This window comes from Dama dama, chromosome 20 (genome assembly GCF_033118175.1).
Source record: "Dama dama isolate Ldn47 chromosome 20, ASM3311817v1, whole genome shotgun sequence".
Lineage (NCBI taxonomy): Eukaryota > Metazoa > Chordata > Mammalia > Artiodactyla > Cervidae > Dama > Dama dama.
The window spans coordinates 57,826,500-57,850,479 of record NC_083700.1 but is presented as its reverse complement, the minus strand read 5'-3'; the positions used below and the strand labels follow the sequence as shown (position 1 = coordinate 57,850,479).

The 23,980-nt window shown below is 39.8% G+C and overlaps 1 protein-coding gene across 1 annotated transcript in view; it reads left to right on the top strand.

The window, feature by feature from the left end:
* The first annotated feature begins 1,979 nt into the window (after nucleotides 1–1,979).
* The window catches only part of DNAI3 (dynein axonemal intermediate chain 3), an 83,240-nt gene continuing 61,239 nt past the window's right edge, over nucleotides 1,980–23,980 (top strand). Inside the window, exons 1-6 of the mRNA XM_061121499.1 lie at nucleotides 1,980–2,086; nucleotides 11,257–11,335; nucleotides 11,734–11,772; nucleotides 20,365–20,546; nucleotides 21,267–21,371; nucleotides 22,946–23,095. Of these exons, the coding sequence (XP_060977482.1) occupies nucleotides 11,272–11,335; nucleotides 11,734–11,772; nucleotides 20,365–20,546; nucleotides 21,267–21,371; nucleotides 22,946–23,095 (540 nt within the window). The 5' untranslated portion in view covers nucleotides 1,980–2,086; nucleotides 11,257–11,271. The remainder of the gene's footprint in view (nucleotides 2,087–11,256; nucleotides 11,336–11,733; nucleotides 11,773–20,364; nucleotides 20,547–21,266; nucleotides 21,372–22,945; nucleotides 23,096–23,980) is intronic.

Below are 23,980 nucleotides of genomic sequence, written 5' to 3'. Positions count from 1 at the left end.
AAAAGCAAGCATGAACACATTGTGGAGCAGAATGCTAAAACCTCATGAATTCTTTGTATGAAGCAAACATATCTCAGTTGCAGAAGTCCATTTCAAGCTGAAACCCCTCTAACAATCAGTCTGTGACCAAGCCCCAACCTTTACGGTTCCATGCCTCTCAGCTCTTAAAGGGGTTCAACCGAAAAAAACTGCACTAAAATGTGGATTGAATTAAGGTGAGAGGCAGGAAGTGAGGTTAAAAACATAACTCATTATCCTCTGGGTATCTTTAAGGTATCCTTCAGAACCTTATTTGTACAGGGTTTCATATGCCAGATTGAGAATATGTAAGCAGGGTGCTAACAGGATTGAATTTCTGTTTCAGAACACTCTGAAGCACCGTGGCAAATAAATTAGAGAGCAAGAGACAAAACAAGTCAACAGACCGTTATTACCACCTAAAATAAGTCAGATGAAGATGGTGAAGATGGCTAAGAAGAGATAGATTATTTGAGAGATAACTTAGAAAAGGAAAATGACAGGATTTACTGATATTGACTGTGGGAGGTAGGAGTCAGGGGTGACTCAGATTTCTTGCTTTGCAAACTAATGGACGGTAAAGAAGTAAAAAAAAAAAGTTTCTGAAGATACCTGAAAGACATATGAAAAATAATAATTGATTTTTGCTTCTGCTAAAATGTGATGCCTCTGGTACAGTAATTATTCATTATCTTTATTCAGCAACCACTAAACACCATGAACTAAGCTAGATATACTTGGAAATATCCAAGAGGTAGTGGAAATTCAGGTCTGGAATTTAAGAGATGTGTTAGGCTGAGAGTATAAAAATGGAAGTCACTGATGTGTTTGGAGGGATGGTTGAAGTTAAACAGCATGGTTATGATGCCACTAGGAGAGTGCAAAGAGTAGGAAAAGATTTTTCAGGGCTGAGTCCAGGGGAGAACTAACCTTTCAGTGTGAGAAAGTGGAAGAGCCTGGGAAAAGGTTTTCGCAAAGTCACAATGATAAGACGTCCTCCTAGTTTTATTTTTTAATGGCTGATTTAGTAAAATTTATTTGCATTTTGCAAAACATAAATTCTTCAGATATTTGAAAGAATGTATATGGTCTTCCTACACACCATATAAAGTATTTTGTTCAGGGTTACTCAATTTCAGATATGTTATGAATCTATAAGCTCTTGCCAAATATTTTCGTTTAATTGGGTGTAAAATAGTAATTTAGACCAATTACAGAAATCAATTGAATTACTTTATTAAATTCCGCCATCTTAAAAATTAGGCAGTTTTAATTATTTTTCTAAAGGAGGGGAGGGCGGGTAACAAATGAGCTTTACTGTACGGATCCGTAGGAGCCATAATTATAGATAAAATGAACCTTGGTGTTGCTGAGGGATTTAATCAACATCCCCTGGAGATTCATACTTTCATTTTGGCTCACAGTCTGTACAAAAGTTATTTTGGCAAGAAGTAAATGTAAAACGTGAAAAGTTCCAGGACACCGCGAAACCCAATCGAGCCGTATTTTCTTTCCTTCAGACGGAAATCTAGGCAGGTTCCTGGGAGGGCCCCAGGTCGCAGCTGGGGAGGCAGACCAGCAGCCCTAAATCTTCACATCGTCCTTCGTTCCCTGATGCTAGAGACCTCACCCTAGAACGGTTCTCCTTTGGGTACGGTTGCCCTGGGCACGACGAGGCATGGATCAAGACTGGCAGTCCTGGAGTCAGGTCAGGTTGCAGCTCTCTACATTTTCAAACTGCACATCTCCTTCCTTACTGTTGGGAAACTTGCGGGCCTCCCTTCGGTTCCGGTTATTGACGTCATCACCATAGCAACCAATCACAAATCGGAGGGAGCGGGCATTGTATTGGTGACGCCGTTTTGTCAATCTCAGCAGAGGACCAGCCTCTTTTCTCTTAGCAACGGATGCGTCAGGGTAACAGTTTGCTGGAGGAACTAGACTTTGTGTTCTTGGGACTTGTTTTTCTGAGAGAGGAGAGTCAAACTCTCATCTCTAGCTCCCGAAGGAATTTTTTCTCCAGGGTATTGCGAAGAGGCTTCTTGTCCCTTCAGTTTAGCAGTATCAGGTAAGGGAAGCTCTGAGTGGGAAAGGAGGTTTGGAAAACAAGTCAGTATTTTACTCACTCTTTCAAGGGCATTAGGAACACTCGCTGTGCCAGCGATGTACAGACATGGTGAAGACTACATAAATCTACAAAACTTTCTCTGCTTTCAAAGAACTTCCAGTCTAGCCAGGGGACAAAAATAATAATGAGAGAGCAGTTAATGACACTCTGAGAACTTTGAGGGCCGGTACCTGTACACAGGTTTTATATTACCTGTGCTTTCACATTGCCTGGAACATAGTAGAAACCCAGTAATTACTGGATGGATAGATAGATGGATGAAAAGGAAAATAGCATGATCCTGGTATAGCAGATCAAAGAAGAAATGATTAATGTGGATTGAAGTGAATAGATGTCTTCAGGACTTAAGAAAGGGCTTTAGTAGATGGCATGAAGAAGGTAAATAGAGGAACATTAGCTCTTTGAAAGTAAGGGCCTTGTCTTATTCCTCTGTTGACTTCCAGAACCTGATTGATGTTCAATAATTTCTCTTTCCGCACGGTGTATTCTGAATGCTGAATGAACTTACAGCAATCCTTCAGGCAGCTCTGAGTTTGAGGCTCTTGGCTTTGCAGAAGCCTGGCATAATTAAGTAGGCTGCAGCGTGATTAGAAAGTATCAAGGAAAACAGGATTGTATTAGCCTGAGTAAGAAAGTTGCAGAGGCTTCAGAGAGAAGGTTGAATTGAGCCTTTGAGAATGAGTAAGATTTCAGCAAGCAGAGATGTGCATCTTATGGAAGATGGGGGGCGGAGAGGGCAGGGCGTTTTCACTCTCTGTTTAGAGAATGGATAGTAATTCTAGAGACCAGAGTAGAACTAGAAGAATAGATGTAGTGAGGCTGACTGCGAAGGGTGTTAAAAAAGTGATGCTCAGTCCCACTGCTGGGCACACACACGGAGGAAACCAGATCTGAAAGAGACTCGTGTACCCAGTGTTCATCGCAGCACTGTTTATAATAGCCAGGACATGGAAGCAACCTAGATGCCCATCAGCAGACAAATGGGTAAGGAAGCTGTGGTACATATACACAATGGAATATTACTCAGCCATTAAAAAGAATACATTTGAATCAGTTCTTATGAGGTGGATGAAACTGGAGCCTATTGTACAGAGTGAAGTAAGCCAGAAAGAAAAACACCAATACAGTATACTAACGCATATATATGGAATTTAGAAAGATGGTAACGATAACCCTGTATGCGAGACAGCAAGAGAGACACAGATGTATTGAACAGTCTTTTGGACTCTGTGGGAGAGGGCGAGGGTGGGATGATATGGGAGAATGACATTGAAACATGTAAGTTATTATATGTGAAACGAATTGCCAGTCAGGTTCGATGCATGATGCAGGATGCTCGGGGCTGGTGCACTGGGATAACCCAGAGGGACGGGATGGGGAGGGAGTTGGGAGGCGGGTTCAGGATGGGGAACACATGTACACCCATGGCAGATTCAAGTCAATGTATGGCAAAACCAATACAATGTTGTAAAGTAAACTAAATAAATAATTTAAATAAATAAATAAAAAGATTTTAAAAATAAATAAAAGTGATGCTTAAAGTTTGGACTCCCTCCTGTTTTGCTAAATCTGGTCTTCAGACCACGAGTGTAAGACTGCCTCATAGTAATTTTAAAAATGAAGAGTCCCAGGCTCACCCAGATCTTCAGAATCACAGTGGGAGTCCAGGAAACTTGCATTTCAAATGAATTCTATTTCTATACTACTGGAGGAGAATTGGAGAAGGAAATGGCAACCCACTCCAGTATTCTTGCCTGGAAAATCCCATGGACGGAGGAGCCTGGTAGGCTACAGTCCATGGGGTTGCAAAGAGTCGGACACAACTGACTTACTTCACTTTCACTGGAGGAGAATGCCTCTGTGGCTGATAGAAACCCACTTTATATTCCCTAGTATATAGGGAAGTGGCTTGTTAAGATCTGCATTTTAGAAAGAGTACACTGAAGGCTGCCCTGTGGGACTGTTCTGGTTGGAACAGAGGTGGGGAGTAAGTTAAATGATCATGATCTACTTGGTCTAGTGTCAGGGTAGGGGAAGAGGAATCTGTGGACAGAAAAAAAAAATTGCATGTTTATTTTGACTAACCACTAATTGAAATGCATTCATTGGTAACAAACCACAGTAGTATTCACGGGACCTGTGACTTTGTTATCAAAAGATATTATACACCTTTTCAAATAATATCATGGATGTTATATTATTTATGCTCACCACTTCTTCAAAATTAAGGCAGTCATTAGAACCACTGCTAGGTCTTATTTAATATATTAATAAAGAAGCACATAAATTATTATACCATAATTTTTTAAATAGTTTGATAACTATTTAAGTATAATGTATTCCTTGTAATCCCATGTTTTTATTTGATATATGGGCTTCACCAGGCTTCCAAAGGGGTTTATGGCACGAGACAGGGACTCCTGATATAGGAGGACTTTTTTTTTTCATTTATTTTTATTAGTTGGAGGCTAATTACTTTACAATATTGTAGTGGTTTTTGCCATACATTGACATGAATCAGCCATGGGTTTACATGTGTTCCCCATCCTGAACCCCCTCCCACCTCCCTCCCCATCCCATCCCTCTGGGTCATCCCAGTGCACCAGCCCCGAGCACTTGTCTCATGTATCCAACCTGAACTGGTGATCTGTTTCACACCTGATAATATACATGTTTCAATGCTGTTCTCTCAGATCGTCCCACCCTCGCCTTTTCCCATAAAGTCCAAAAGTCTGTTCTATTCATCTGTGTCTCTTTTTCTATCTTACATATAGGGTTATCGTTACCATCTTTCTAAATCCCATATATATGCGTTAGTATACTGTATTGGTGTTTTTCTTTCTGACTTACTTCACTCTGTACAATAGGCTCCAGTTTCATCCATCTCATTAGAACTGGTTCAAATGTATTCTTTTTAATGGCTGAGTAATATTCCATTGTGTATAGGTACTATAGCTTTCTTATCCATTCATCTGCTGATGGGCATCTAGGTTGCTTCCATGTCCTGGCTGTTATAAACAGTGCTGCGATGAACATTGGGATATACGTATCTCTTTAGAAGGACATGTTGAAGGCCTAAACCAGAGGATGCTATGGGAGAGGAAAGCTTGGAATTCAGGAGATATATCAAAGGGAGAAGTCATGATTTAACATCTATTTAAATAAGTAAATATCTGATCTTGGAAATAAATGGAAGTAGGTTAGAAGGGGAGAAACGAGAAGAGAAGACTAACAAATATTGTAGAAACAGTTATCTCTGGAGGGTGGGTATGTTGCACTTCTCTGAAGATGGCAGAAGAGTCCAAGATAACTTTGAAGCTTAATCATCAGGATTTTGGTAGAGACTGACCAAGAAGCAGCAGTTCTTGGAGACATACTTACAAGAGTCCCCAGATGTTAGTCTCGGATCTTATTCTAAATCTCTATTTTTTAACAAAAGTGAAAGTGATGGAGGCAAACGTGATGAACTTACATATTCTTTGGGAAGATAAAAGAGGATAAAGAGGCTGATGGCCATCTAGACAAGGTCAGATAATTGAAGAAGTCTTAAGGAAGTAACACTTTCATAGAAAGACACTAGGTGAAGATGAGGTTCCAGTGCTACAGGTTTTCTTAGAATTAAAAATCTCGTGAATGGCTGTGAGCCACACAGGCATACATGTAACAGATGGGAATGTGTAAACAGGTACATGCAATACAGCAGAATAAACTGAAGAGAGGAAGCTAATAACTGTTTACATCGCTGTATTATGTCAGTTATAATTCATGTCGCTTATCCCTTCATTTGCAGTAGTTACCTTCCTGAAGTCTCATAGAAAAGCACAGTCCCAGGCAAGTCTTTAGTTTGGAACCAAGTCATGGACGGCTCTGAATGCAATGCTCCTCATTATCAGTGGAGTACCGTCACAGGTTTTGAACGTGAACAGTTGCACAGAGCATTTACCCAGTACAGTTGTCCCTCAGTATCTATGGCAGGGTTTTTTTTTCCAGGCTCCCCCATAGATACCAAAATCCAAGGGTGCTTTTATAAAATGGTGTATTATTTGCAAAACCTAAGCACATCCTCCTGTAGACTTTAAATCATCTCTAAATTACTTTTAATACCTAACACAATGTAAATAATAGTGCGTGGCAAATTCAAGTTTTGCTTTTTGGAACTTTCTGGAATTTCTTTCCTCAATATTGTTGATCTGAGTTGGGTTGAATCCAAGATTGTGGAACCCGCAGCTGTGGAGGAGAGTCCACTGTACTCACTTCTTTTGTCACTCCCAATTGTCTTTTGCTGTCATTATGGAAGGTAGAAAATGTGTCCTTTGGTACACTGGTAGCAAAAAGGCATTCTGGAATGAGTGAGTTAATTTACAAAGAAAATTGATAGTTTTGATATCAAAAATACTTAAATGGAATTCTTAAATATTTATAAGTATTATCTTTCATAAATTCTGTTTTTAAATTCAATCAGCTATAGTGGCTTTGAAAACCAATTGTAGTACAAGCCTCTGGGGTAGACATAACCTTTATTTTAGGAATAGATGAATATCTTTTCTGCTACTCTTAATCATGATGAATTTACTTTCATTGGGAACAGGAAGAGTATGGTGAGCATTTCAGAGTAATTTTAGTAAAGTGATATCTGTATTGAAAGTTTTTCAAATTGACCTTGAAGTAGTCAATTTAATGAGAGAATTTTGGAAAATATAATATAGCACATTCACTATACAAAATATGCTGTTAGTTTTATGAAAAAATTTAGTAAGACCTGCTATAATTTAGGGCTTCCCAGGTGGCTCAGTGGTAAAGAACCCACCTGCCAATGCAGGAGATATAAGAGACTGGGATTCCCTTTCCTACCAAGGATGCAAGGGATCAACAGACTAGCTAAAAATGTTTCCTAAGACCCTAACAGGCTTCTCTGGTGGCTCAGACAGTAAAGACTCTGCTTACTGTGCAGAAGACATGGGTTCAATTCCTGATTCAGGAAAATCCCCTGGACAAGGAAACGGCAACCCACTCCAGTATTCTTGCCTGGAAAGTCCCAGGGACAGAGGAGCCTGGAGGGCTACAGTCCATGGAGTCACAAAGAGTTGGACTTGACTGAGTGACTGAGCACACCCATGCACATTTAATAGCAACATTTGAAAAGAACTGGGCACATATGATTGATTTGATGTTTCTTGGGATGGTTTATGTTAAGCTGAGACCTATACATTCAAGTAGCACCTACCTGGAACCCGTGATTATTTTACTACATGTGGCAAAGAATAATTAAATTTGTAGGTAAAATTAAAATTGCTAGTGAGTTGACCTTAAAAGAGAGAGATCATCCTTTATTATTGAGGTGAGTCCAAGGAAATCACCAGGGTTCTTAAAAGTGGAAGAAGGAGGAGGAAGAGAAGGTCCAAATATTCTATGTGAGAAGGACTTAACCCACCATTGCTGGTTTTGAAGATTGAGGAAGAGGGCCCACAAGCCAAGGAATGCTGGGGTCCTCCAACAGTACGAAAAGGCAAGGAGAATGAATTCTCCCCTAGAACCTCTAAAAAGGATGGAAATGTTGATTCATTTCCTTGTTGACATGTTGATTTTAGCCAGGCTCTGAAACTACAGAACTGTGAGATAATTTTTTTTTTGTTTTAAGACACTGTTTGTGATAACTTTTAGCAGCAATAGAACACTAATGCAGTGTGCATACAGCTTATTCACAGAAAAAAAAGAGTGAAACCATTAGTGACTCAGTCATGTCCACCCCATTGACAGTAGCCCGAGAGGCTCCTCTGTCCATGGGATTCTCCAGGCAAGAATATTGGAGTGGGTAGCTATTCCCTTCTCCAAGGAATCTTCCCAACCCAGGGATTGAACATGGGTCTCCTGCTTTGTAAGCAGATTCTTTACCATCTGAGCCACCAGGGAAGTTATTCACAGTTTAGGCAAAAGCCTTTTTTTAGACTGGAATTTCATAAGCAAAGAATAAAAGGGAAGGAAGGACCAAGGAATCATTAACAATTTTTCTTGGTACATATACTGTGCCAGTTACAGAGGTCACAGTAATAGGAAAGAAAATGAACTTCCATCCTCCCAGTATATAGTCTATTTCACATGCCCCAAATTGAACTCCCAATCTTCCCTTTCAAAACTATTCTTCCTGGGGAATCCCCATCTCAATAAACAGCAAACCTATGCTTTCAGTTCTTGAGGTGAAACTCACTAAATTCATCCTTGATCTCTTTCTTTCTCCCAGAACCTGCTTCCAAGTCATCAGCAAATACTATGGGTTCTACAAAAATCTATCCTGAATCCTGTCACTTTTTCCATCCCACTCTCACCTCCCTGATCTAAACTGTCCCCATCTCTTTCTTGAATAATTGACTGTCTTTTAACTGGATCCTCTACTTCAGTTCTTTCCTTGCTACGGTCTTGGCATCAGAGCAGCCACGGTGATCCTCAAAATGTGAGTCAAATCAAGTGAAGTAACTCCCCAGCTCAAAACCGTCCAAAGGTCCAAACCTCATTCACAGTGAAACCCAAAGTCCTTCTCCATGACCTAGCCCTCTTGTGGTACATTATATAATTGCCCCCAACTATCCACCTCCCTTGTAGGAGGCTCATACACTCTGACTCATTCCTAGGCAAGCATGCATTCTTACCCCCTTATCGGGATTGACTGTGTGATTTGCTTGAGCCAATGGAATGTAAGCAGAAAAAAGGACAGTGTACCAGTGCCAAGGAGAAGAGTTAGAAAGCATTGCTCGATTTTATTAGCTCTCACTTTTTCTTCTGCCGCAAAAGTAGTACGTGTCAAACAGGCACTGCTCCTTCAGCCTGTGTCCCAGAAAAAGACTTGAAGCAACATCTCACCCACAGCCATGATGCAGAACATGGGAAGAAAGAAACGTTTCCTGTTGCATGTTACTGAGCAGTAAAGGGCCTTTGTTTCTACAGCAAAACTGACCATTAATATAGCTCCATTACCTTCCAACCAACTTCAGGTCCTAGTGTTCTCCTCAGTCTCTCTGCTCCAACCATCATGACCTTCTTGTGTTTTCCTAAAGTTTCCCATTCAAACACTTGCCCCAGAACCATGACACCTACCATTCCCTCCGCCTGGAAATACCCTTTCTTCCCTAGATACCTGCATTTCTGGCTCCCTCCCTTCTCTTGGGACTTTGCTCCAATGTTACTTAAGTGAGTTACTTCCTGAGTTACTTCCCTGAGTGCACCCTCTCTCCTCCTGCACTCCCCCTCTGCTTTTCCTTTTCTCCTTAATAGTTATCATCATTTGAGGTACTGATTATTTTGTTCCTTTCTTTGCTGATTCTTTCCCCACTAGAATATAAGCTCTATCAGGGCAGGAGTTTTGCCTATTTTTTCACAGCTATATTCCTAATACTTAGGAAAGCATCTGGCACATTATAGTCACTCATAAATATTTGTGAAATAAATAGTGTGGGGGGGGGGGCAGGGGTGTGTGTGTGCACATGTCAGGTGAGTTTGGGTGAACTTCACAAGGTTTCTGTGTATTTTAAGTCAAATATAGCTGCGATAGAATATAGAGATGGGTACATTGATAAGAATCTTCTGAGAAAAAGACTAGGTCCAAGATGTGAAATTATACTAAGGCTGGGAAGTAGGATGGAGGAGACTCAACAGACTGAAACAGTGGGTCAGAGCCATCCATTGCACAATAATTTGCCTAAGGCCACTAAGCTGGTAGAAGGGTCTGTTTTTAAACCCTGCTGGTCAGACTCCTGAAATCACATCTTACCCATCTAACAAGATGGGTCAGAGCTGATCATTGAGATGACAGGGATTTAGTGTCATGGCAATGACCTTGGACATGTAATATTCTGTCAAAATTGTTGAGTAATTCCACAGAAAACTTTTGGAGGTATTCTCTGAGAGTGCAAATAAAGACACAGTGGTTACATGTACACATTCTAGGACAAAAGTACTGTTTAAATTTTGTTGTTGTTCAGTCTAAGTGGTATCTACACTTTGCAACCCCATAGACTGCAGCACGCCAGGCTTTACCATCTCCCAGAGTTTGCTCAGTCTCACATCCAGTAAGTCAATGATGCCATCCAACGATCTCATCCTCTGTCGCCCCTTTCTCCTCCTGCCTGCAATCTTTCCCAGCATCAGAGTTTTTTCCCAATGAGTCACCTCTTTGCATCAGGTGGCCAAAGTATTGGAGCTTCAGTTTTAACATCGGTACTTCCAATGTATATTCAGGGTTGATTTCCTTTAGGATTAACTGGCTTTCTCTCCTTGCAGTTCAAGGGACTCTCAAGAGTCTTCTCCAACACCGCAATTGAAAAGTATCAATTCTTCAGTGCTCTGCCTTCTTTATGGTTCATCTCTTACATCCATACTTGACTACTGGAAAAATCATAGCTTTGACTATATGGATCTTTGTCAGCAAAGTGACATCTCTGCTGTTTAATATGCTGTCTAGGTTTATTTATATTATTCAAAAATCATGCATATATATACACATTGTGAGTCTGTGCCTGCCTATGGACTTTAAGCCTGTGTTTGTAGCTGGGACACCTGCCACAGGGCAGCACAGAGCAGCTTCCGGAAATGCAAACAGGAGCAGGAGGCAGGGGGTCCAGTGTCCTCCTTTGTGCTTCCCTGGCAGGATCTGTGGCAGAAACCTTGTGTCTCTTGCCAAAACTTCAGCTTCAGCTGAATGGCTCCCCTGGAATGGCAAGATCTCACTAGGAAGACTGTTGTTGCAATAAACTTTTGGTCACAAAACACCCATCTGTGAAGATACATGTTGATTTGCTGTTGTTTAGTCACTAAGTCATGTCCAATTCTTGTGACCCCATGGACTGTAGCCCACCAGGATCCTCTGTCCTTGGAATCCTCCAAGCAAGAATACTACAGTGGGTTGACATTTCTTTCTCCAGGGTATCTTCCCCACCCAGAGCTTGAATCTGTGTCTCCTGCACTGGCAGGCGGATTCTTTACTAGTGAACCACTAGGGAAACCCACATGATGATTTAGCCAAAGACAAAACTTAGGAAATATATTCTTATGTTTATTAGATGATAATACTTATTATTTGAAACTATAAATGATGCTAATGATATCCTCTCTTTATGCAGCTGAAAATCTGAGCCATGGCTCCAAAACCTCAAAAACGAAAGAGAACAAAACATGCCAAAACCAAAATGACATTACCTGGTAGGACTGTTTTTTCATTTATGGAATTTTTATGGATTTAGTATTTGTACATCTATAAGCAGCCAAAACAATCATGGTATTATCTCTAAAACATTTTTTGCTGTCATAAAGTCAAACGCAAGTGGAATTCAAATATGGGGATTTATTATTATTTTTATTCATATCATTATAATATCAACTAAATATCATGTAATAAATGACATAAATGTTATAGCAAATATATCATTATGAGATTATTCTGTGAGAAAGACAATTATTCAGTTTCTATTTGATTATTAATAAATAGCTTAAGTCTTCATTGTGTATTTGCTTTTGTGTTTTATGTTTTAAGACTTGGTAGAAGACTAAGATACATATCTGATTCAAAAATGTATTAACATCATTTTATTATATTCTAGTTGGTGAAGAAACAGAACCCTTGAATATGGAGAGCATGGGTAAGTGGAAATACAATTCAGAATCCATGTCCCCAGTTCTGCAACATTTTAATATGCAATAAGCAAGGGAGAATACTATAAATTGAAATGATTGAACAAAATGTGCATGTACTAAAAGTACATCATATTATTTAGAATATAAAATAAAATTTTTGAAGAAAGATTAAAAGAGTGGAAGAGAGAATTTCAAACTGAACAGTCTCTTAAAAATCTAACATTCTATGATTATTGAGAGAATTTTTGTAACTGTAGAGTGTGTTGTTTATTTTGTAACAATAAAGTTGCTTTTTTATAATGTTTTTCAAATTCTGGCTCATGGGCAACATATATCTGTGCATCATGTTAGGGTTCTATTATTTCAAGGAAAGAAGCTGATTTTTAAGCAAATAAACTAGAACTTAAACAACCACACTGATGTTGTTCCTACTTTTAGAGGCTAAATAATCCATTCTAACAACTTTTATTTTTGTCGTTGTTGTTGAAACTTTCTCTTAGAGTTTTCTTAGATGATGCAGTTCATGTTTAGAAACAGGGAAACACATATATTGTTGATTCACTAACATTGAACTCACAGCCAACAACACTGTAAAGTTCAGGCCTGACAGATGTTTATCTAATAATACACATGTTTTCTTATAAAGTACATCATAGCCTTCTTGCACTTAGGAACACTAGACAGAACTTTAGCTGTAAGCTCAGGGACCATTTTAAACAGGCAAGTCATCAGTACAAAGCACAAAAAACATGGCACTACATCAACAGTAGAAAGGATACTGAAGTTTGAGAGCAAGCAGAAGATGGTAGAGCATCCTTGGCCACATGCACATTGGGTAACTCACATTTTTTGCCACCTTAAAGCATGTCCACTAGTGAACGTGAAAGTGCCACAACTATTGATCTTGGGTTACAAATGCATTTTAGAAATTTCATTTTAGAAAGTGAATTTGCAAGTACACAATTTGTGAATAATGAGGACGGAGCATATTTATTTGTTTGTGCATTTATATCCTACTCACACACACACCCATGCTGACACGCCCTTGTGTGTGCGCGCGACCTCTCACCCTCTCTCGTCTCTCTCCCTCCTACACTTCTCTCCTCCATCTCTCCCTCTCTCTCCCTGTTTCTTTCTTGCACACACACAAGCTTCAGGGGAACAGAAACTCTTGTTTACCACTGTACCCCAATGCCTATCTTGATACAGAATAAACACTCAATAAATATTTGTTGATTGAGTGAATGAATAAATTGCTTTCCCTATTCTTCCTTTCTAAATAGACCACCAGCACGACTACCCTCCTTAGTTCTATGTTCTATCTCTCACCCAGTTTTCTCCTAGGTAGCACCTGTCACCATTTGTCCTTATTTGTTTCTGAGTGTATTTATATACTGAACATCTGTGTCCCCCTCTAGATTGTATACCCTAGCACCAGCACCATGGTTTTCACATAGTAGGTGCTCAGTAAATATTTTCTGACTAAATAATTAACTAGTAAGCAGATCCATGACTTAGCATGCATGCATGTTTCTTTACAGAAGAAAAAAGAAATTTCAGCACTTGGTAGCAAGAGTTGAGGGGTTTGATTTAGCATCACTTTGTCCTACAACCTCTCTGTCCCAGACTCCCTTGCTGTGGGCTCCTGTAATTGCCAACCATCACTCAAGGCTTGGGGCTGTCATGCTGCTTGAGAGTAGGATTCCCTTTCCTACCAAGGACCAAGGATCAACAGGCTAGCTAAAAAATGTCTCCTAAGGCTCTCACAGCCTTCCTTGGTGGCTCAGACAGTAAAGAATCTGCTTGCAATGCAGGAGACACAGGTTCAATCCCTGGGTGGGGAAGATGCCCTGAAGGAAATGACAAGCCACTCCAGTACTCTTGCCTGGAGAATCTCATGGACAGAGGAGCTTGGCAGGCTACAATCCATGGGGTTGCAAGAGTTGGACACTACTTAACAACTAAATCACCACCACCAAGGCCCTAACAGGCAATGTCTGGAGGGTTCTACAGATGATGTGTGATTTTTCCACATAATTAACATTTATTGAGCTTTCTGTCAGGAATACTTCTCTCATCCCTTTAGCCCTAGGAAGTTAGCGTTACTGTGGCCATTGGAAGATGGAGGTGCTGTGACTCCCAAAAGTTAAGTAATTTACCCAAATTGTGTGTCACCCTTTAATACAGGTTAGAACATCCATGGTATATTAATGGCATATGGCCACTGTAACAAGTCACCACAAATTTATTATTGTACAGTTTTGGAAATTAGGAACCTGAAATTGCTTTCCCTGGGGTAAAATCAAATTGTTGGTAGGGCTGGTTCTTCTGGAGTCTCTGAAGGGATAGTCTGTTCTCTTACCTTTCCCACCTAAAGGCTCCCAGTGTTAACTGACTCTTGGCCCCTTCCTCTGTCTTCAAAACCAGCAGCGTATCATCTTCTAATTTTTCTCTGACTTTGACCTCTGCCTCCCTGTCACTTCTCCTCCTTGATATTGACCCTCCAGGCTTCCTCTTATAAGGACCCTTGTGATTTCACGTGACCCACCTCAGAAGCCCAATAACCTTCTCCTCTCAAGAGCCTTAACTTAATCACACCTGCAAGTCTCTTTTGTCACGTAAGACAACATGTTCACAGGTTTCAGGAGTTAGGATATGGCTGTCTTTGGGGGAAGCATTATTCTGTTTACCACGAGAGATTAATAGCACAGCTTTTGGAATTAGACAGATGTAGTTTGAATCATGATTCTGCCACTTAATGACTGTGTGGCCACAAATGACTTCACCTTTTTGAGCTACTTCCCCATCTGAAGAATGAGGTAGTGACATTCATCTCATGAGCATGAGGCAGAAGGGAAATTAGGTAGTACATGCACGCTTCCTTACACAGGGTGGTCACAGAGAAGGTTTGCATTAACTGTTGTTACTATAACGGTAGGGAAATAGATTAATGAATGAGAATGAAGAGTCCAAAAATAAACTCACATATATATATATATATATGGTCAATTGATTTTCAACAAAAGTACAAAGGCAATTCAGTGGAGAAGAGACAGTCTTTTCAATAAACGATTTTGGAACAACTGGATATCTACAGGCAAAAAAGTGAACTTCAACCAATACTGCACATCACGTACAAAAATTATCTCAAGATGGATCATAGACCTAAATGTAAAACCAGATAGCATAACACTTCTGAAAGAACCCATAGGAGAAAAATATTTGTGACCTTGGATTAGGCAAAAATTTCCTAGGAAAAAAACACCCAAAACTATAAATCCTAAGAAGTCTTTGCCTAACTGGTTTTTTCTTTTATGAAATCCTAGGCAGAATGAGCTAAAGGAATGAGCTCTTGCTATGTGCAACAACATAAATGAATCTCAAAATAATCATGCTAAGCAAAAGAAGACAAACAAACAAAAAGCATATAATATGCATTTATAAATAGTCCATAAAAAACAAACTACTGATCTATAGAGATGGAAAGCAGAGCACTGATTGCCTGGGAGTGAGGAGGGGTGCTGGGACAAGGGGCAGAAAGAAATTTTTGTGTATTATGGTTGTGTTCTTTATCTCGATTGTGGTGATAGTTTCATGGGTCAATGCATATATTTATCAATTTGTACACTTTAAACATCTATGGTTTATTATTTACCAATTATATATCAATAGAACTATTTTTAAAAATAAACCAAAATGTTAAAAGAAAGATATGGATTAAAAAAAAAAAAAGATATGGATGAAATGCATGGGACTTCTGTAAATACTGGTTCAGTATGCAGGATTGGCCTGATTGCCATGTGGCCTCTGATTTATACTGCACAGCCTGCATCCTTGTGCACATAGGATCCGGAGTGCATTAGCTGTGGAGAGCTTGAGTCTGTCTTGGGCCCCTGGTCTACCAAGCTACTAGGTGAACAACTCCACTCACGGCATCCCACGCGGTGTATCTTTGTTGCCTCCCTGCTCCACTCACGGCGTCCCGCGCAGTGTATCTTTGCTACCTCCCTGGCTGTGTGTGAAGAGGAGCAGGACCCTCTCTTGTGCTCTGCTGTGTTCACACATTTGAGAGAAAGTTCAGCATGCTAGATACAGTGCAGGGAATTTGGTTTGGAACCTAGGTCCCTTATTTCTAATTCCCAGCCCCTGACCTTGGATACTTCACTTGTACTCAGAGGGCCTCAGTTTTCTCAGCTAAAAAATGCAGGCAGTTACAGTAATGGCTTCAGAATGTTGTTATAAAGAGTAAATAAATTAATAATCTGTGTAATGTGCTTGGAACAGTGCCAGGCAGTAGGTGCTTCCCAGAAGCAACTATATAGCAGGCTGTTTTTCACTTACACTGTCATTCACTCACTGCACTGGCCTGGCAAAATGTCCAGCAGGTCATGCCCTCATGGAAGCACTACTGACGTTTGCAAGCTTCAGGAGGCCCTGCAGGCCTGTTCCTCAGCTCCAGCATCTTTCTCACCCTCCGGACCAACCAATATCCCACTCTGCTAGAGGCACAGCGGAGCCCAGAGCCCATCTCACCACAAATCACCAGAGCCTCATTGTTATACACTTAGAGTGCTGTCTTCAGTGCAGGCCTCAAAGCCTAAATAACAACAATTCTTTCATTAAATTTAGCCAGAGATCCTTGGGGTGGCCAGAAGTGTCAGACCTTGCTCTGTTTAGTTTGGCCGTTGTTCAGATAGGGCATGGAGGTACTATTTTAGTTCTGTGTGGTCTACTGGCTACTAGTTGCCTCCAGTTATTACTGATTGTAGATCCCAGCCAGAAACAGGCTACTACTACTACTAACTTCTAGATAAAGAATGTAAGATCCTATATTAAAGTTGCTTTGAAGAAGCCCAGTTAGTGACTTCCCTGGGGGTCCAGTGGCTAAGACTCTGCACTCCCACGCAGAGGAGCCTGGGGTCAATCCCTGTTCAGGGTACTAGATCCCATATGCTGCAACTAAGACCCAGTGCAGCCAAATAAATATTTTTTTTAATGCTCAGTTAGTGTGAAAGGATTATTTTTATGACAAATATCTAGCCAGTAGGATTTGAAGTATGTTTAGTGGGAGTGGGTGACATAGAACACCATCTTGGTCCCTGCCCTTCCAGTTTCTTGGATGGTAGGAAGCTTTCTGGCCTTTGTGAGCACCTCTGTTCATGAAGGACAGCCACCAGCCTGATCTAGCTCTGTGTGGGTCCCACAGTTCCACCTAGTGGTTTTCCATGGCAAAACTGCAAGAACTCACTATACATTGGACACTGCAAATTACAGTAGCAGTATGGTTTTAAAGGATAACTTGTATGTGAATCAAGTCAACAGCTGTTTTTTAAGCACCTCCTGTATGCTGGGTGTTAGGATTAGTATTTTTCAGGGGATAAAAACGGGAAGTTTGTTTCTAATTTATCAACTTACATTCCAAATGTTTGCTTATTATGCCAACTGATTGTACTTTGCAATATATTTCCATATATAATCAGTGTTATACCTATAGAGACTAAAAACCCCCCAATCACCTGAATAATTATATCATTGAGCCACTAGGGTAGAAGTCAGTGTTTCTGTGGGAAAATAAGCTCACAATTCCTACTTGAAAGGCCACATGCACTTCTCCCCTCGATGATGCTCTTGTTGAGCAGTGGAGGGAGGGTGTCAGACACCCAGGTGTGGGGCCCGGAGAGGATGAGAGTGGGTTCTGGGACTCTGGGAGTGTGTAGTTAGGGGACAGAGTTCTGGGGGTAAATGCAGAACTGAGACTGGGGTGGTAGAAGCTAATGATGATGAAAAGAAAAAGAAAATGAGAAGAAGGCATGAGAGAGGAGATGGCAACAGGCAAAATGATACCTTGTTCCCTTCCATCCACTGTCCTAGGGCTTGCCGCTGCCCAGCGCTGACCTGGGGTGGGGGCAAAGGGACAAGAAGAAGAGGAATGGAAGCCTCCTGAGCCTCCCCTCCTCCTCTTCTGTGGGCAGTTCTGGGATTGGGGAACCAGAGGAGGGAAAAGGGACTCCCTATCCCACCTTCCTCCTCACTGCCAGGTTTACCAATATGACCTAATTGGAAAGTTGGTAGCTTTAAGATGTGAAGAACTGAATAACAAGCTTGACTGTGAAAAAGAGCCCTGGGGAGCAGAGGTACCTATTGAAGGGCATACTAAGGGCAAACAGCACAGAGGTAGGAATGTCAGTAGGGAGGAAGCATTGATGGGCTGAGAAGGGCGAAGAGGGGCAGGCAGGCCTTCAGACTGGAGGGAAAGGCAGAAAGCCAGGGCTTGTGCTGATCAGCTGGTGGGCAGGGCTGCAGAGTGTTGCAGGATTCTTTGCTGTACAGACAGAATTTCTCTGTGAGGGGAAATGAGGTCACCTGGAGAGAGCGAGCAGCAGGTGAACAGTGAGGGAGGGGGTATTGTAGGAAGGCAATACAGGTTTGTTAGAGCCTAAAAGGGCGATAATACCTTCAAACCAAAATTTCACTTTTAAAACCTATCCTAAGAGAAGAATTTGAAATGTGATAAAACTTTGTAAACTAGATATTTGTTTGTAGAGTTGTTTATAATCATTAGAAACAAATTAGAAAAATAAAAGTAGTGCTTGCCAACAACAGAGTGATTAAAAACTATGCTACAGAATTATGCTAGTTTAAAATGATGCCTTAGAAAAATTATATAATGTCATAGTAAAATTCTACTGACATAATGATAAGTACGAATTGCAGGATTTAGAATTTCATTTAAGATACGATTAATATATATGGAGTGACTGGAAAGAAACAAACAATTAAGATAGGTTCTCTCTTGAGAGATAGTGTTATGGGTAATTGTTATTTCTGCCTTTTTATCTTTTTGACATTTAAAAAATTTTATTTCATTTTGGAGTATGGTTGATTTATAATGCTGTGTTAGTTTCCTGTGTACAAAGAAGTGATTCAGTTACACACATACATATATCTATTCTTTTTCAGATTTTTTCCTATTTAGGTTATTACAGAATATTGAGTAGTGTCCCCTGTGTTAATCAGTAGGTCCTTGTTTGTTATCTATTTTAAATATAGACGTGAGTATATGTCAATCCCAAACTCCCAATTTATCCCTCTCCCCCACCACGTTTCCCCTTCGGTTACCGTAAGTTTGTTTTCTAAGTCCGTGAGTCTGTTTCTGTTTTAGAAATAAATTCATTTGCTGACGTTTTTTATAATGGACAAACTTACTTTTTTTTTAAAATTTATTTATTTATTTTTTATTTTTTTGTATTAGTTGGAGGCCAATCACTTCACAACATTTCAGTGGGTTTTGTCATACATTGATATGAATCAGCCATGGATTTACACGTCTTCCCCATCCCAATCCCCGCTCCCACCTCCCTCTCCACCCGATTCCTCTGGGTCTTCCCAGTGCACCAGGCCGGAGCACTTGTCTCATGCATCCCACCTGGGCTGGTGATCTGTTTCACCATAGATAGTATACATGCTGTTCTTTTGAAATATCCCACCCTCACATTCTCCCACAGAGTTCAAAAGTCTGTTCTGTACTTCTGTGTCTCTTTTTCTGTTTTGCATATAGGGTTATCGTTACCATCTTTCTAAATTCCATATATATGTGTTAGTATGCTGTAATGTTCTTTATCTTTCTGGCTTACTTCACTCTGTATAAGGGGCTCCAGCTTCATCCATCTCTTTAGGACTGCTTCAAATGAATTCTTTTTAATGGCTGAGTAATATTCCATGGTGTATATGTACCACAGCTTCCTTATCCATTCGTCTGCTGATGGGCATCTAGGTTGCTTCCATGTCCTGGCTATTATAAACAGTGCTGCAATGAACATTGGGGTGCATGTGTCTCTTTCAGATCTGGTTTCCTCAGTGTGTATGCCCAGAAGTGGGATTGCTGGGTCATATGGCAGTTCTATTTCCAGTTTTTGAAGAAATCTCCACACTGTTTTCCATAGCGGCTGTACTAGTTTGCATTCCCACCAACAGTGTAAGAGGGTTCACTTTTCTCCACACCCTCTCCAGCATTTATTGCTTGTAGACTTTTGGATAGCAGCCATCCTGACTGGCGTGTAATGGTACCTCATTGTGGTTTTGATTTGCATTTCTCTAATAATGAGTGATGTTGAGCATCTTTTCATGTGTTTGTTAGCCATCTGTATGTCTTCTTTGGAGAAATGTCTGTTTAGTTCTTTGGCCCATTTTTTGATTGGGTCATTTATTTTTCTGGAATTGAGCTGCAGGAGTTGCTTGTATATTTTTGAGATTAATCCTTTGTCTGTTTCTTCATTTGCTATTATTTTCTCCCAATTTGAGGGCTGTCTTTTCACCTTACTTATAGTTTCCTTTGTAGTGCAAAAGCTTTTAAGTTTCATTAGGTCCCATTTGTTTAGTTTTGCTTTTATTTCCAATATTCTGGGAGGTGGGTCATAGAGGATCTTGCTGTGATTTATGTATAATGGACAAACTTACTTTTAAAACACGAACAGTGATTTTAAAGTCTTTTAAAATTTTAACCAAGACAATTATTTAAAGCAAACAACTGCATATTTCCTAGTGTTCATATTTTAAATGGTTATATTTAATGTCTAAATTCACTTTGCCTTTCCCAGGTCATCCAGAAATTTATCCTTTAGTGTTAACTACCAAGACCCAGGAAATATTTAACTGCAGAGTAGATGAAGATGTCACGGAAGAACAACCTTACAAACTTATCAAAAAAGAAGATATTTTTGCAGACTTTGCAAACAGAGCGGCAGTATCTGATTTCTACCCAGTCAAAAAAATTGTTCAGGTCAGCATGTCATCCGTCTTTATTTTTCAGCCTTACCTCAAGAGGTTCCTGATACATAATCGCAAAAGTTGGAGAGATTCTTGAGCTCAACTCTGGCATTTCCCATTACCTTGGGCAAATGCTCCCTTGCCCATGTCTCTTTGGGAATCCTTCTCAATGACCCTTTGTGAAAAACAAACTCCTATCAATGACAGATTGTCTTATCCCACAACCAGAAAAGCTCATTCTTGCCCAATTTTAACTAGGAGGGGAACCTACTCTATTTTCCCATGCTGCTTTGATTGTAAACATTCATAAATTTAGTCCTAATTTGTCTGCATACATGCTAGAGAGTACAACACCAGATAAAAGGAATGCTTCTTTTTTTTCCTTGTTAGAAATAAAATTGCGTGGTAAATTTCCCTGAACCCACTGTGGTTTTTATTTTTTTCCTTTCTTTCTTAAACTCTTTATTTTGCATTGGGTTATAGCCAATTAACAATGCTGTGATAGTTTCAGATGAAAAGTGAAGGGACTCAGTCATACATATTATCCACCCATTGTGTTTCAAGAGCTTTTGTGAGTTAATAAAATAACTTTGCAATTTGGGGCTATTAACGATAGATTAGCACTGTGGTTATCTTCTATGATTGATTGATTAAAGAAATATTAATTTTGTGTCAATATCTGAATAAACTGACTGCTGAACATGAACCTTCTCTTTTGGTTATATTTTTGTAGGAATATCCTGGAGATGAGCTTCTCCTTGTTTACGACAGAGACTTCAAGTATGGACTTAACTTTTATCTTATTGGAACTGAAGAGGGCAAGGAAAACTATTTAAATGTAAGCACACCCTAAGTCAGTGCAACCTGTTGATTGTCAGAAAGAAGCACTACCTCTGGGGTTGGGGAGCAGACATGTTCATGATTATTCTTGTCCGGCTCTGATTCCCTGGGACCTAGAAGAGGTGAGCAGTAAGTGTGGAGTGAGGTGGCTAAGACATCTCCTTCTTTGCCCTTCACTTACCCAATGAGAGTGGAAACAGCGAATCTGCTCTCAGCCATTCGTTGGCCTATATTCCTGGTTCTTCTCCTGCCATCTCCATGACTTCAGGTAAGTTACTGAACCTGTCACTGCAAAATGGTGGTACCAGTAGAGCTGTCGTGAAGATTAAATAAGCCAAAACAGGAAAAGCCCTTTGTACAGTGCCTGACACAAAGCTGGGGCTTTATACATGTTTGCTATGATTATTCAAAAGCAAAAATTTGAGAGGACAACTTGGTCAGTGGGCAGTTGAAGGGAATGGGGTGTCAAAGAGAAGCAAAATATAAAAGAGTGGTAGTTTCCAAGGAAAAGAAGTCAGTTCACCTTTGGGTTGTTGCATTCAAAGTGGTCATGAACGGTAACAAGTTGCCTTCTGATCTAGCATCCTCATGAGGAAGTGTAGTCAAAGTGAGGGAGACAGAGGAGTTTGCATGGTTGCCCAGTAGCAAGAAAAATAAAGGAAAGCCATAGAGTTTTAAAATACCTAAGACTTTTTAAATTTTATATATTTGTTAGTCAACATTTTCAATTTCATTTTTATGGTTGTTTTTCTCTGTGTTTTAGTTTTTTATTATGGTAGAACATTTCCAGTGTATAGAAAGGTATACATGATGAAACAAATATCTACACAGAATTAACAAATGTTAATATTGATATTTTATCATATTTACTTTAAATTCTTTTGAAACAAAATATAACAGATAACGTTTTACTCCCTCTTACATCCTTCTTAATTCAATTTTTCAAACATCTCTATAAGGAACTATTGTTCCAAGGTTGTTATCGTCTTTTGTTCATGGTTTCATACTGTCACCATGTATGTATGTTCTACAGATAATATATCTTATTGCTTAAAATTTACATGAAATTATACAACTTGTTTTGCAGCTTGTTTTTCACTGAATTGTAAAATTCTAGGATCTATTCATTTTGACACATTTAGACATCATATACATACAGATTGAGTTTGTTCATTCCAATTGTTTTATGAGATTTTATTTTCTGATTATTCCACAGTGTATCAACCCTTTCCCTACTGACATTCATTTAATTGCCCATTTTTTTCCACTATTATGAATAAGGTAGCAATGAACATCTATATATCTATTTCTGTATTTATATCCATATCTGTATCTCTCTGCTCCTCTTCCTTGCAGACATCTTGGTTTAAAAAAACATTCACTCTTTATAATTTAGTGGATATCATGTTTATTCATACATGTAATCCTCTTATAAAAAAGCATTATTAAATCAGAGAAAATTAGTTTTGTATTTTATCAAGTTTTAGCATTCCATATTCTTCAATACTTTTTTCTTATCACACATCTTGTTTTCTGATAATACATTTTAGAATGCTATTTATTTTATTCCAGCCCCCAGAACTACCAGAAGAACAAGAAGAATATAAAGATCATATTCCTGAAGAAACATATATTTATAAGCCACCTATTTCTAAACCATGGGTTTCTTTGGGCAGTGAAAAAGAAATCGAAGAAGAATCAGTTAAGGAATCTACAAAACAGGTCAGCAGCTTGAATATGATCTCCAGTCATCACCTCCCTAGAACTGAGCAACACTTATTCCTAAGGAATCCATATGCTTTGCTATGTTTGCTGTGGGGTTATGGTTTTTCTTTTGATAGAAGAATGGTCACTGTCTTAGGTGGGTGTTATGGGTTGAACTATATCTCCTCCCGAAAGATAAGTCCAAGTCCTACCCTCCAGTACTTCAGAAAGGAAATAAGGGGAGTTTTATCCAATATGGCAGGGGTCTTTATAAGAAGATGGGGTTGTGAAGACAGAGACACCAGGAGAACACCATGGAAGATGGGGGCAGAGGTTGGAGTGATGGATCTGCCCCCAGGGAACACCTAGGATTGCTGGCTGTGACAGCAGAAGCAAGGGAAGAGGCAGGGAACACGTTTCCCCGCAGAGTCTTCAGAAGGAACCAACCCTCTAACAGCTCTTGTCCTTTTTTTTAAGTCGGGGTATAGTTGCTTTACTATATTGTGTTGGTTTCTGCTGTACAAGGAAATGAATCAGCTATATATACACACTATACTATTATACACACTATATATATATATATATATATATATATATATATACACACAGCTATGTATTACAGACTTCTAGCCTCCATAAATGAGTGAGAATAAATTCCTGTTGTTTTTTTAAAAAAAAATTCCTGTTGTTTTAAGCCACCTAGTCTGTGGTATGTGATTACAGCAGCCCTAGGAAACTAGGGCATTCCCAGAGCAGCCCCTGCGAGGAGCAATTGTGTACAAGTGATTAAAGTGTCTCAGAAAAGAATGGGGGCGAGCAGCAGGACAGAGACATGGCAGAAGCCCTGCAAGGGCGCACTCTTAGGCAAAAGTCTAGCAGAGGGAAGGCTTCAGCATGCACCCC